General features: G+C 44.2%; 1 protein-coding gene across 1 annotated transcript in view; it reads right to left on the reverse strand.

Annotated features, from left to right (window-relative positions):
- Window positions 1–13,225, reverse strand: part of Ptprn2 (protein tyrosine phosphatase receptor type N2) — a 725,488-nt gene that overhangs the window by 401,886 nt on the left and 310,377 nt on the right. Inside the window, exons 7-9 of the mRNA XM_032908352.1 lie at window positions 7,233–7,436; window positions 5,676–5,719; window positions 3,094–3,479 (exon numbers count right to left, since the gene is read on the reverse strand). Coding sequence (XP_032764243.1) covers window positions 3,094–3,479; window positions 5,676–5,719; window positions 7,233–7,436 — 634 coding nt within the window. The remainder of the gene's footprint in view (window positions 1–3,093; window positions 3,480–5,675; window positions 5,720–7,232; window positions 7,437–13,225) is intronic.

Raw genomic sequence — 13,225 nt, forward strand, 5'->3', positions numbered from 1 at the left:
ATGGCCATATGTCACCATCCAGTCTGCTGAAGCTGCTCTGTCTCCTGGGCCCAGAAGGTTCTCCAGTACAAATCAGTGTGCACAAAATGTGTGGTTCACCTTCTCTCCTCCCAGCTCTCCTATTCTCCTAACCATGAGTTTTCCTTCCAAAGTAATATACTGGCTCCACAATATTTTTCCAGTTGAATGTGTCTATAGGGCAAGAGAGACACCTATACACATTTGCCAAATTTAGATGGCAGGTGGTTTCTTCTTCCTAGGGAAGTAACTCCCTCCTCAGCCCCACTCTTGTTCTCATCAGCCATTCCTTCCTGTAGCCCAACACTATTTGACCTGGCACCATCCTGAGGTATTACAGATGCTGCCCCATGTTCATACCCCTGGGACTGCAGATGCTGCCACACCTTTAGATCCCATGCAACAGATTTGTAAAAGTGATAAAAACATGACAAAGGACTGTGCTGTCCATCAGAGCTGGGAGACTTTTTCTCTACTGTGGCAGTGACGAGGTGAGGAGTCAGAATTCACTCCCTTCTTTAGATAGGACATGCAGATTTACAAATGTCCCTGCTTTTAAAAGAACACTGTAAAATTGTTGAGATTTCACAGGTCGTCTGAGAGTTTGCTGAAACCCTGCTCCAGAGAATGTCAACTGACTAGTTAATATAACACAGGGGCAAGATTATAGTAGTGGTAGTAAGGCACGCACTGTTTCCAGGGCCAGTGATGGCAACAGCAGAGACACCCAGTAGGACTACAGGACCCTTGCCAACAGCAGAACCCATCAAATGAAAGGCAGGACAGAGAGTCAGCCAGGGGCATGATGGTCTTTCTGTGGCTCCTGCATATAATGGACAACTGTTCTGACTAGCCCCAAAGGCATGGCCAAGTGAAGACAAGGAAGATTCCAACATAAAATCTCAGCATAGTAATACTGCACTTTCCCCTGTACAAAGGCCACCAGCAGAGTAAATGGCCTGTTCTGACAGATCCTTGCTGGTCAGAGGTGCCAAGGCTTCATGGAAACTAAGTCCCTTATAGCCCAACTCTTCATTTTGAGGATGGCTTTGATTTAGGACATCAGTAGAACATGTCATCCAAAAGGTGAAGAGACCACTGAAGGGATCCTGTGTTTCTTTATCGGGGTCAGAGGGCGTCACCACTGATTGCCATATGTAAGAGCCTAAAATGACAATGTTTTCATGAAGGTGTATGTCTGTCACCTACAGTGCAACCGAAGACATGGCCCAGGCCAGAGTGGTGGCTGCAGGGCCTTTTATCCTCATACATGGGACATACTACCGGTATCAGACTATACAGCACTTAGGATACTGATGTTCTGAAGTAAGGGGAGATCCCAAGCCATGATGAATGCACACACATACACATAGTGCACAACACATGGGGTAGAAGACATGTAAAGCATGAGGCCACACATTATACACATAGACCATATAACTCATGATATATCACACATATCACAATATATATCATACTTAATATACACAAATCACAGAACATACTATACATATGCTGAACATGATATATATACAATCTAGCATATAATACATAACACCCACATAACACATAAACCCTACACACACACACACACACACACACACACACACACACACACACACACACAGGGCAGTGGTTCCCAGGGAAGTGAACACCTCTATATGAGGTGACTGAGTTTATGAGTGATTGGTTGCTGAATAGTTTGTGTGTTTGGTAAGCTATAGGGGCTGACATAATGTAGAGCTGTGTCCCACATTCCCTACAGGGTATGTTCTAAGCACCTTCTGTATTCTCTTTATGGTAGGAGATAGATTCTCTAGCAGACATCACAGAGTGAGAGACAGACAAGTCAGCATGGCCGATGTCTGAGCAAGGGTGGGGAATGGAAGAACTGCTCTACAGAGAGGAAGAGCAGAGAAGTGCAGGGGACGTGGGGCAGGGTGAGAATGAAGTTGCAGCTGCCATGACTCATTCAAAATCGTAAGAAGGGAAGACTTGGCAACGGCTGAAAATAGTCTTGGGTCTTAATTTGGTTTTAGTAACAGTCTGTTTTGAGCTTAAAATAGTCCCTTTACTGTCAACTAGCAGTTGACTCTCACTAATAAAAGTTGATGCTTTCAGCCACAATGCACGGACAGTAAAAAATCACACAGCAGCATGCTGTGCAACACCACAGGGGAATTAGTGTCTACTTCTAGTCTTACCCTAGGGCAGGAGGAAGTAACAGTGACAGATTCCATGGTGAAAAGAACACCTGAGATTTCCTACCTGTGCACACACATTTGCACACACACACACACACACACACACACACACACACACAAAGGCCTATACCCAGACTACGTGTCCAGATGAGCACTCATATTTGTGTCTCTATATCTACATGCGTGTGTGCTCAGACACATGTGCATACAAACTTACACAGTCCTATGCTCTTTTCTCTTTGAAACACTGCTTCCATGACATGAAGAAATACCACGTTCTCATGAACCATGACATCAACATCAGGCTCATTTAGCAAGAGGGTCCAACCACTGTTGACTCTATGGTACTGGTATTTGATTTCTTTCTCTTGTTCAAATCAGATCAAAGTGAAAGCACAGAGAATATCCTGTAGCCATGAGGAATATTTTCCTTCTTATTGGTCTACTTGGACTATTTGTTGGGAAATAAGTAACATTTTTTGTTTCAATAAGTAAGGGGCCAGTAGAGAGCTGAGTTTTAAGGACATCAAGTCTTGCTCTGTACTTGCTGTCAATTGTCCCTGAGTGTGGGTATTCCTTGGAGACAGTAACCTGGGACAATCTTACCCTACCCATGGCTGTCCTCTGCAGATGCTTCTGACCACCAGGATACAGGGTAGTCAAGAAAGCAGACAAGAGTCATATAGCTTGGCATGGTTCCTGGCTTCAAAACATGGCCCTAAGGCTGATGCTAAGCTCAAAAACCAAGGAAGGCACTCCTGGCTGGTTAGCCACCTGGACACACCCGGACCCATCTCCACTTTTCAATGAGGCACTGCCACCCTCCAGGGTCTCGGGGTTCCAGGGAATAGAAGACAGAGCTGCCACTCACTTGTTTCCTGTGAGGATGTATCCCTGTTGTTCCTCCTCTGAAGGCTGCACTTCCAGCTGAAGGCCTCCACTAGGGGGTCCCTGTGCTGCCAACTTGAGGCTTTGTTCATCCTCCCACACCTCTGGAGCTCGATTTTGGAATTGGTCCTCAAGCCTCCGGGGTTGGGGCTCTGAGTTCGGCTTCCTTTCCAATAGGTCTTTGGAGTAAGTCCGGCTCTTCACGTGCTCCACCCCGGCGGTCTCCTCTTCCGAAGACAAGACCTCCTCAGGCTGCTCTGACTTCTTCATCTCTGCTCTGGAGGACTTTTCCAGAAGGGGAGCTTCAGGTAATAGAGGAGACTCATGGTCCTTCAAGAGGTCCCCAAGCTTGAAACTCAAACGGCTGACCTAACAAAGAAGAGAAGAAAGATCCACAATATGACATATAAGAAGGGACTGCCAAGACACAGGTTAGAAGTAGAGTCACATGGCAGAAGGACAGAAGGCTTCCCTGAAGGGTAATATGCAAGAACGGAGGGCAGTGTCTGTGCAGAACTATATCTAGAGGAGACACCAGCCAAGGTGTCAGAGAAGTCACTTCACGGCGCTCTCTCCTACCCCTCCACCCTCCCTCACACACTTTCCTGGAGAATCTGATTTTGTATGTGATGTACACTGTCAGCATCTCTAGTTTTAAAGGTGATCCACGTGGTGTCAAGACCCCTCTAGGAGCAATGAACACCTAACAACTGCCACAAATCTTAGTCATTGTTTGCCTCAGCTGAGCGCTCCCACATACAAAGATGTAACAAGAGTTGCTTCGTAAGTGTGAATTCAGCCTTTAAATAAACTCCTGGAGTTTGTGACCATCCATACCCCCTTTTCACAGTCAGGGAAACTGTGGCAGAAGATAACCTTGGACTGAGCTCATTGGGGTGACATGCACTCATTCTAATGACGTTCTGTTCCAGGTAAAGATGATGTTCCCCAGCCTGACCCCACTTTCTCCATATCAGGTTCCTTGGGCACACACTGGCATCTGCAGGAGGGTGCTAGGATTGTGACTCATGGTTATGAATCGAGCACTTGCTTGCCCCACACAAGCCTCATTTCATCATCACCTGCTCTCCAGCCTCTGCTTCATATACCTGGCCTTAGAGTAGCTGGACATCAAATGATCACAGTGGAGATCCTCAGTTCCAGATCTTGACATAGCATCTAACTTCTGTCAAAAGTGATATTTCCATGAGGACAAGGCCTCCAAGCTGTGACTCATGATGTGTACAGAAGCAAAAGCCCTTATCATTCTAGTGGAGTAGTTTTAACTGTGAAATTATATTTCTGATTTCACACTAGACAGGAACTGGGGGTGTGATTTCTTTTATAACTTACTTCACCAAATACGTATATTTAAGAAATAAATAGCTGTGAGGGAAATCATTCCCACTTGACTAGAATTTATGAGTTTTCCTTTTGAATATGTGAATGCAATATATTTTGATGAAGACATTTACTCCAGTTTTGATTTACAATGATACAAGGCAGTTGGTTATCCAGTAGGGGCTTTTGAAAGACAGGGATAATGATATCTCAGATGGAGGGATCTTATATGAGGGAAAGGTGCCACTAAATAGAGCTCAGAGACTCCAGCACTCAAGCAGTAGAGAAGTCAGCACAACACAGGAAATAGAGATGAGCTCAACCAGGGCACAGGGAGGCCATGGTAGAGGCAAGGAGGCCATGAGTAGACTGTGATGTTTTCACCAAGTTCAGGTACAGAGTGAATTCTGAGACCACAACCTTGAAGACTGTGGGCCCTGGGTGGCATCTGTTCCACTTCCCAAATGCAGAAACAGTTTCCTGACCCACTTTCTCCATCACCACTCAGATGGAAGGCCCAGTGTGGCTGTGACTTCAGTTTGCTGGTATTCCCTGCTAGCACTCATTAGGTACCATTCCACAAGCAAGCAACATGACATAAACAGGCTTTATAGACCCAAGTGGCATCACTGCTAAGGAAGAATTTCTGCTTCCTTAAAACTTACATTAGAGACCTCAGTATTCAAGCAAGAACACACCCCAAATCTAATAAAACTATTGGGTACTGTTGACACACTGTATATAGGTGTTGGCTGACTAAGCCCTTTCATAAAACCTAGGCCTTTCTTAAATCCTATACCACCTCTGTGATGGAGTACCCTGCAACTGCATGGCTGCACAAGGCACCAGGGAAGCTGGGGCAATGCCAGATGCTCAAGGGTCTGTGTTTCTCAGCCAGAGGGCCTCAGAAGAAGCATGCAGGACCTGGCAGGTCTACAAAATAATCCTGCGATATTCTTATGGGAGGGGAATTCTGGGAATATTAGTTTCCTATTTTGAATTCACCATATTTTCATGTCTCTATATTTTTCATTTACAGTCTGAAAACAGACAATATTGTATACCTAGATCTATATAGTTGTATGCACATTCTTTGGTATTCTCAATTTGAGGATTATGAGAATTTTCCCCATAATATTTTCCAGTAGCTAGGAAACTGCATTTTATAGATTTAAGGATGATGGATAACAGCATGATCTTTAGGTCAATATGATATCATCTTACCTCCTTGTACGCTGCTGGGTCATCCACTTCTGGTAGTCTGTGATCTGTAAAAGACAGAAGCATGTTATCCAAGTCCCTGAAAAATGTCTACATGGGTGTCCCAGTGCATTACATGGTGACCATACAAAATCCTCATGTGCACACGAGGTGTAACAGCCTGACCACATTTCTAGCACAGAGTAACTATAAACTGCAGAGCAGAGAGGGGTTTGCTAAGCAGATGTAGACACAGCATCACTTGCAGGCAACTCTCCCAGACATACCTGCCAGAATCCTCAGCGTTTGCCATAGCTCAGAGAACCCCTCGTCTCACCATAGTTAATAGGTATAAAAACAGACAAGTCTACCCAAACAACTTCATATTAAAGATCATGTGGGCTATTACTCTGGCCAATGGGATGCTGCCCTATTTTTCCTTCCATTGTTGTGAGAAAACAGCAGGGTGAGAAGCAACTTGGGAAAGAAAGGGTTTCAGATATAGTTTACCATCCATCATTGAAGAAGTCAGAGCAGAAATGTCAGGCAGGAACTGAAGCAGGGATCAAGAGGAACACTTATTTTCAGGCTTACTTGCTAATCGTAGCTTGCTCAGCTTGCTTACTTATAAAACCCCAAAACACATGTCAAGGGGTGGCACCACCCACAGTAGTCTGTGCCTCTCCACGTCAATCACTAGTCGAGAACACTAGGACTTGGATGTAGTTCAGTCTGATGGAGGCATTTGCTCAAATGAGGTTCCCTCTTCCAATATTACTCCAGCTTGTGTCACATTGAGGGAGAAAAACCTAACTAGAACAGATTCCCAAGGGTGTATAACTCAGGGAACCTCCCTCAACTCATAGGGGACTCTCGATCTTCCTATGTTTGGTTCCCCCTTTGACACTGGTGACTTGCTTCTGTTCAGTCCAAAAGGAGGGGACTCTACCTCCTATCTGGCTTTCAACAGGATTTTGTATGCCTACCATGTTCAGAGCTCAGAGCCTAGAGGCCTGTCTGCTTTGAGCAGCCACTCTAGATAAGACAGGGCATGCTGCTTTCTGCTGCTCCAAGTAGCCAAGGAAGTAGATGCAGACAGTTGAATAAACCCTTCCCAGTTTATTGTTCAAATATTTGACAGTGCATACGGTGTGACCCAAACAAAAGGCACTCTCCACCACACCTAGGTTTTCCTAATTCTGAACCTCAGCACGCAGGAATCAGACCTCCTCCCTGAGAGCAATTTGCCATTCAACGTAATTGCTTCGGTAAGCTTAGTCTGTTAAGAAAGCTTTTAGAGGCAAAAGTTCAAACAGATAAAAATCTTTAATACAGATCCATCTCTCCAGCAGAAAGAACGCATTTATGGCCTGGTGAGTAGGACTCTCCCCTCCTCACAGCTCCCTCCTCTTCCTGTGGTCTTACCACCTCCCTAGTTCCCCTATCCATGGCTTCTTCTCCTCTTCATGGTATTGGCCTCACTCCTTCTCCAGGCCCCCTCCTTTCTCCAGTCCCTCTCTGTGGCGTTTTCCCCTTCCTGTGGACACCCAGCTGCAAAGGACTCAAGAAGTAGGAGGTCACCTTGAAGCATTTCCTCTGGGGCATCCGCCTGCTCTCTCGGCTGTCCCTCGGCCCCTCTCCCATGGCTTTCTTGGCTTCCCTCTGCAGGATCACTTTGTATGGCTTCAGCAATTGAATCTGCCTGCTCCTCCAGCTTCAGGGAGCCCAGGCGGTCCACTTCAGCCTGCTGCTGCAGATCCTTCAGGAGACTCCGCAGGAGTGTGTCTAGGGGCACAAAGTCAGAGTTAATGAGCTGGAGCATAAGAAGTGGCCTGGCTTTGGGGGTGGGGTGACTTTCCTATGTTTAGCTGGACATAGAGCCCACAGAGAAGGAAGGACTTACTGAGTGCTCAGGGAAGGAGAGGGATGGCCTGAGAAGCAGCTACAGGTTCAATTAGGGAAGAACTCACATCTCATTGGGGATCTTTCAGGTTAGCAAAAAACCATAATATCAACAAGAATAAGCTGTATCTGTCTCTCCTAGAAAACAGAACAATCACAAGATAAAGGGAGACTTGGGTTCATATGCCACTTCTCACTCCACCTAGCCAATCAGATTCTGCCAAGATGGACAGCTGTTATACTCCTGGAAGCTTATGGAGACAAGCCTCAGCCAGGCACTCTGAGCAGCATGACAATATATCCTGCATAGATACAGAGCGTAGTGGCCCCTGTGCTGAGTGTGAAGCAAGCTCAGAAGGCAGGTTCCTCACACAGCCAGTCAAACCTTTGCTGGGAATGAGTACACACACAGGGGCTCAGGAACTGTCACTTGCCTGGGGCCTAGAACCTTCTTCTAGGCTACAGCCCAGGGGAAGGTGGCATAGGACACACACTGCTTGAAGTCTGCACCCCTACCCTTTAATAGCTCTAACTAACATCTATTCAAGGCAGCCGTGGCAGAGGACCAACTGTAAGACAGGAAAGAGATCTTTTAAAAAAACGTTTGCATATGAGTCATGTTTGAAAATGAATATTCACCACAATTCTAGATCCCCAACACCCCAAATAATCCTTTAAAAGTGTGGGAAAGGTCAAGGCTCCATGGTGAGAGAGGTATGGGATCTATTGTTGGGGATACAGCTTACTTAGACTCTGGGTCCATTTTTGTGTATCTGCGTTAGGCTTTGCAGTCAACTAACTATATAACAAAAGGCTATATAGTACTTTTACAATGAGCAAACAACCACACATTGTCTGAGACCCAGCATGTGCTTCTCTATGGATGTTTCTCACATTCCCTCTTCCTTCCTCCCTCTCTCTACCCCTACCCTTCCTCCTCCTTTCTCCCTCGCTTGCCCTCCTTTCTTCCTTGCTTTGACACAAGACGCCACTGTTTTGGTCCCACAAGTGTCATACATCCTTCATCATAGACAGATGTGGGTAGGGAAAACAAGGTTCCCCTGCATCTGCCAAGTTTTGCTTCTGAACAACTTCTAGATCTCAGCGTGAGGTTCATGGCAGGAAAGTTCCCTCAAGCTCAGGTGTCTGGAGTCATAGGTAGTGGCTGGGATGTAAGGATGCAGCATACTGAGGGGCTATGGCAGACCCCCTGAAGTCTATGTGCAAGTGCACTGTGGATGGGTATGCAGGGATAATGCAGTGTGAAGGGAGAACTGCCCAGGGCCAAGAAAAGACAGGATGTGTAGCAGGACATTCTGGGAGTCCCTGCTGCTGCTGTCTCATAGAGCCCCATCAGCAGAAACCAGAGACCTACAAGACCTCGTCTTCAAGGAAGGAATGTCAAACGACAGTGGTCATGGAAGAGCAATACCATGAGAGCATCAGGATAATACAGAAGTCTAGCTGGTGCTGAAAAGTCTTCCAGTAGGCTCTGTCAACCAGACTAGTTCCTGGTTGTACAGACCCAAGCACCATGTACAGTGGCTTGCTCACAAGGGGAGTCAAAACTTGACTCTGACTTTCAACAAACAAGAGAGGCTATGGTTAAGGCTACCCAGGCTCTCCACACAGTCAGGAGGGTAAACCAGGGAAACTCAACAGGGATATAGAAGGAAAGAAAGATTGAAGAAGGAAAACCTGTTGGATGGGCTTGACCACAGGCCAGAAACAGGTGATTAGGAGCAAATCTGAAAACAGCAAAAGTTACACGTGGAAAGATTACAGTACACAGGACCTCTGCCACCTGAGAGGCTGGGATGGGCAGGCCACAGCACATTACAGCATAGAGGGAAGAGAGGTCCAGGAAATAGCTAGGCTAACTAAGATCATCACCTCTCCCTCTGCTTCTCCAAACCCAATCCCACAGTCTCATAGTCAGTTCTGCAGCAGACCACTTTTTCTGTAGTTCCTCCATCCCAACCCTATCCCCAGTGGATCCCACGACCTTCACTTCTGATCCTTGGGCTCCAGCAGGCACTCTCCCTAGGCCACTCAGACCAGGGAAACAAGTGGGCTAACTGCAGATCCTCACCTCTTCCCTCCATTCCACCAAGTTCAATCCCCAAGTCTCTTCCTCAGTTCTGTAACAGACCACCTGCTGTGGACTCTCCTCGATATCTCAGGAGACTAAGCAGATCCTGGTAGCACACCCTGCTTTCCTCCTTAGGACACCTTCTCTGCCCCTAAGCCCATCTCCATTCATCAGTATCACCTTCTAATGTGCAGGACCCCTGGTGTCCACAAATATTAGGACCTTAGAAGAATTTCCTACCAGGAAACACACAGCTACAGCAAGAACAAGAAAGGGAAACAGAAACTAAGGAATGAAATATCTACCTAACAAAAACAAGATGAAATACCCAGCACCTAGAATTATACTTTTCCCAATCCTAGATGCCTAGAAACTAGCATCAAAACAAAACCAACAATAGCCAGGACAGTGTGTTGCCACTAGAGCCACGCCACTGTACCACACCCTGTACCACACACAGCAGGGCCTGAGTATTCCAACATAGCTGAAACACAAGACAAAGTCCTTAAAACAGGTTTTATGAATACAATAGAGGAGAAGTGTCTAAATCAAAGAAATCTATGATTTCCTTCCTCACACAGTGGAAATACAACCAATAAAGAAAACCCAAACTGAAGGACATACGGAAACTGAGAATTCAGAAACTCAAACAGGAACCTCAGAAGCAGGTTTTGCCAACAGAATCCAAGAGAAAAAAAAACAGAATCTCAGACACTGAAGACACAATAGAAGAAATGTAGACTTCAGGCAAAGAAAATGTTAAACCTATAAAGTTCCTGGCACAAAACATCCAGGGAATATGGGTACCATAATACCAAATATGTAATTAAAATAAGAAGAATGGAGAAAGAGAAGAAACCAAGGTCAAAGGAACAGAAAAAATTCAACAAAATCATAGAAGAAATCTTCCCTAACCTAAAGATTTTAATGCCTATCAAGGTACAAGAAGCGTACAGAACACCAAATAGACTGGGCCTGAAAAGAATATCCCTTTTGAAAACAGATGCAAAAATACTTGCAAACTGAATCCAAGAACACATACAAATGACGATCTACCATGATTAAGTAGGTTTCATCTCAAGAGATACCAGGATGGCTTAAAGTGATCAATGTAACCCAACATATAACAAACCAGAAGACAAAAATGTACATGACCATCATTAGATGCAGAAAAGACCATTGGCAAATTTCAACACCCTTTCATGATAAAAGTCCTGGAGAGATTAGGGATACAAGGGACATATACCAAAATAATAAAGGTAGTTTGCAGCAAGCCTATAAACACTATCAACCCAAATGTATAGAAACTCAAAGCAATGCCACTAAAACCAGGAACAAGAAGATACTGCCTATTCTCTGTATTCCTATTCGATGTAGTGCTTGAAGTCTTAGATAGAGCAATAAGACAACTGAAAGAGATCAAGAGGATATAATTAGAAAAGGGAGAAATCAAGATGTTTGTATTTGCAGATGCTATGACAATATGTATAAGTGACCCTATAATTCCACCAGGAAATGCCTACAGCTGATAAAAACTCTCTCTAAAGTGTCTGGATACAAAATTAACTAAAAAAAAAAATCAGCAATCCTCCTATATACAAATGACCAATGGAATAAGAAAGAAGCAGGAAAAAAGCACCTTTCTCGATAGCCTCAAATATTATAAGAAATCTAACAAAGTAAGTGAAAAACACCCATGGATACTTGGGTCATTTTTATAAAGTCAGAAATACACACTAGAAAAAAAATACAGCCTTTTCAATAAATGGTGCTGGTCAAAACTGGGTGGCCGTCTGTAGAAGTAGGCAAGTAGATTCATGCTGAGCAAACCTCAACTCCAAGTGGATTAAATACCTTGACACAAAACCAGATGCACTGAATAGAAGAGAAAGTGGGGCATAGCCTTGAACTCACTGACACAGACTAGAAAAACATTCTAAACAGAGCACTGTTAGTACAGACTCTAAGATCAACAATTAATAAATGGGAACTCATGAATCTAATGGGTTTCTGAATAGCAAAGGACACTATCATTTATGCAAAGTATCAGCCTACAAAACAAAGACAAAATAAAACAAATGAAACAAGAAATTGTCAGGAAACTAGATGTCAATAAAACAAAAACAATTAAAATGGGCAACAGATATAAACAAAGAATTCTCAAGAGGAAACTCAGACTCTGAGGACCACTTAAAGAAGTGTTCAACATCCTTAGGGACCAGAGAAATGCTCATCAAAACTACTCTGAGATTTTTTTATCTTGTACCTGCCATAATGACTAACTCAGATCAATAAAACAAGTGACAGCTCATGCTGGCAAGGATGTGAAGTAAGAAGGACATTCATCCATTGGTAGTAGGATTTCAAACTTCAATGTCCACTATGGAAATGGGTGTGGTAGTTCATAGCACTCTTCAGCATATACCCCAAACCACTACCCTACCACAGGGACATTTGCTTGATGATGTTCACTGTTGGTCTATTCACAAAGGAGAAATCGGAAACAACCTAGATGTCCCTCAACAGAACAGATAAAGAAAATGTGGTTCAACTATACAATGGAATATTACTTAGCTGTTTTTTTTTTTAAAAAAAATGAAATTTGCATGAAAATGGATGGAACTTGAAAAAACCATCTCATGTGAGGAATCTCAGACCCAGAAAGACAAGTGTGGTATATATTCACTTATATCTGGATATTAGCTCTTAAGTCAATGATAACCAGGCTACAATCTGAACTACTGAGTTAGAGAGTAGTGGGGACAGATAGTTCTCCTTAGGGAAGGGAAATAGAATAGATAATTATAGATGGATGGAGGGGACTGAAACAACAGGATCATATGGGGAAGAGGATGAAAGGGGGTAGTGGGAGGGAATATGGGAAGAGACATCTAAAATTTAGGGCCATCTGACGGTTAATAGGGAAACCTAATTCAGTAGATGCTTCCTAAAATATCTAAAGCCAATCTAAGTGAAACTGTCAAATAATGGGGGACTCAGAGTCCCAATTGGCTGTCTCTTCTCACCAAATGAAGCTTCCAATACTGGAGCTGGATTACATCTAATTGAATTGTTGGTGAAAAGAAACACATGGGAATCCCCAAACAACCCAGACTGCTGCCAAGATTATAAGTTGCTCACCACAATTTAACAAGACATCATTGCTGGAGACAACACCTCCAGGATTCATGGAACATAGAGAATTCAAGCTGTTGCCTATAGAGAGCCTTTACCCCTGTGTTCTAACATCTTTGATACAGAAAGCTACCGGGCATGCTACCAATAAACACCAAGGCAGCCACAAACCCTTTGATCTACAATGCTGCCCCTCACTGCAAGATATGCTAGGGCAATGGTGGCACAGAGCTTGAGGTTGTAACCAACTCATATCTGACTTGTCTTAAGGCCCACTCTACAAGATGGAGCCCATACCTGACTCTGCCTTGGTGATCAATAACCAGAGACTAGATAGCTGAAAGACCTAGGCTAAAATCAAATTCTACTGTTCTAAAACAAAAAGTAACAAAAATGACTGCTAATGACATTCTTATAGATCAGTGCCTTGTTCAGCCATCATCAG

The sequence above is a fragment of the Rattus rattus genome, chromosome 7 (genome assembly GCF_011064425.1).
Source record: "Rattus rattus isolate New Zealand chromosome 7, Rrattus_CSIRO_v1, whole genome shotgun sequence".
Taxonomy (NCBI): Eukaryota; Metazoa; Chordata; class Mammalia; order Rodentia; family Muridae; genus Rattus; species Rattus rattus.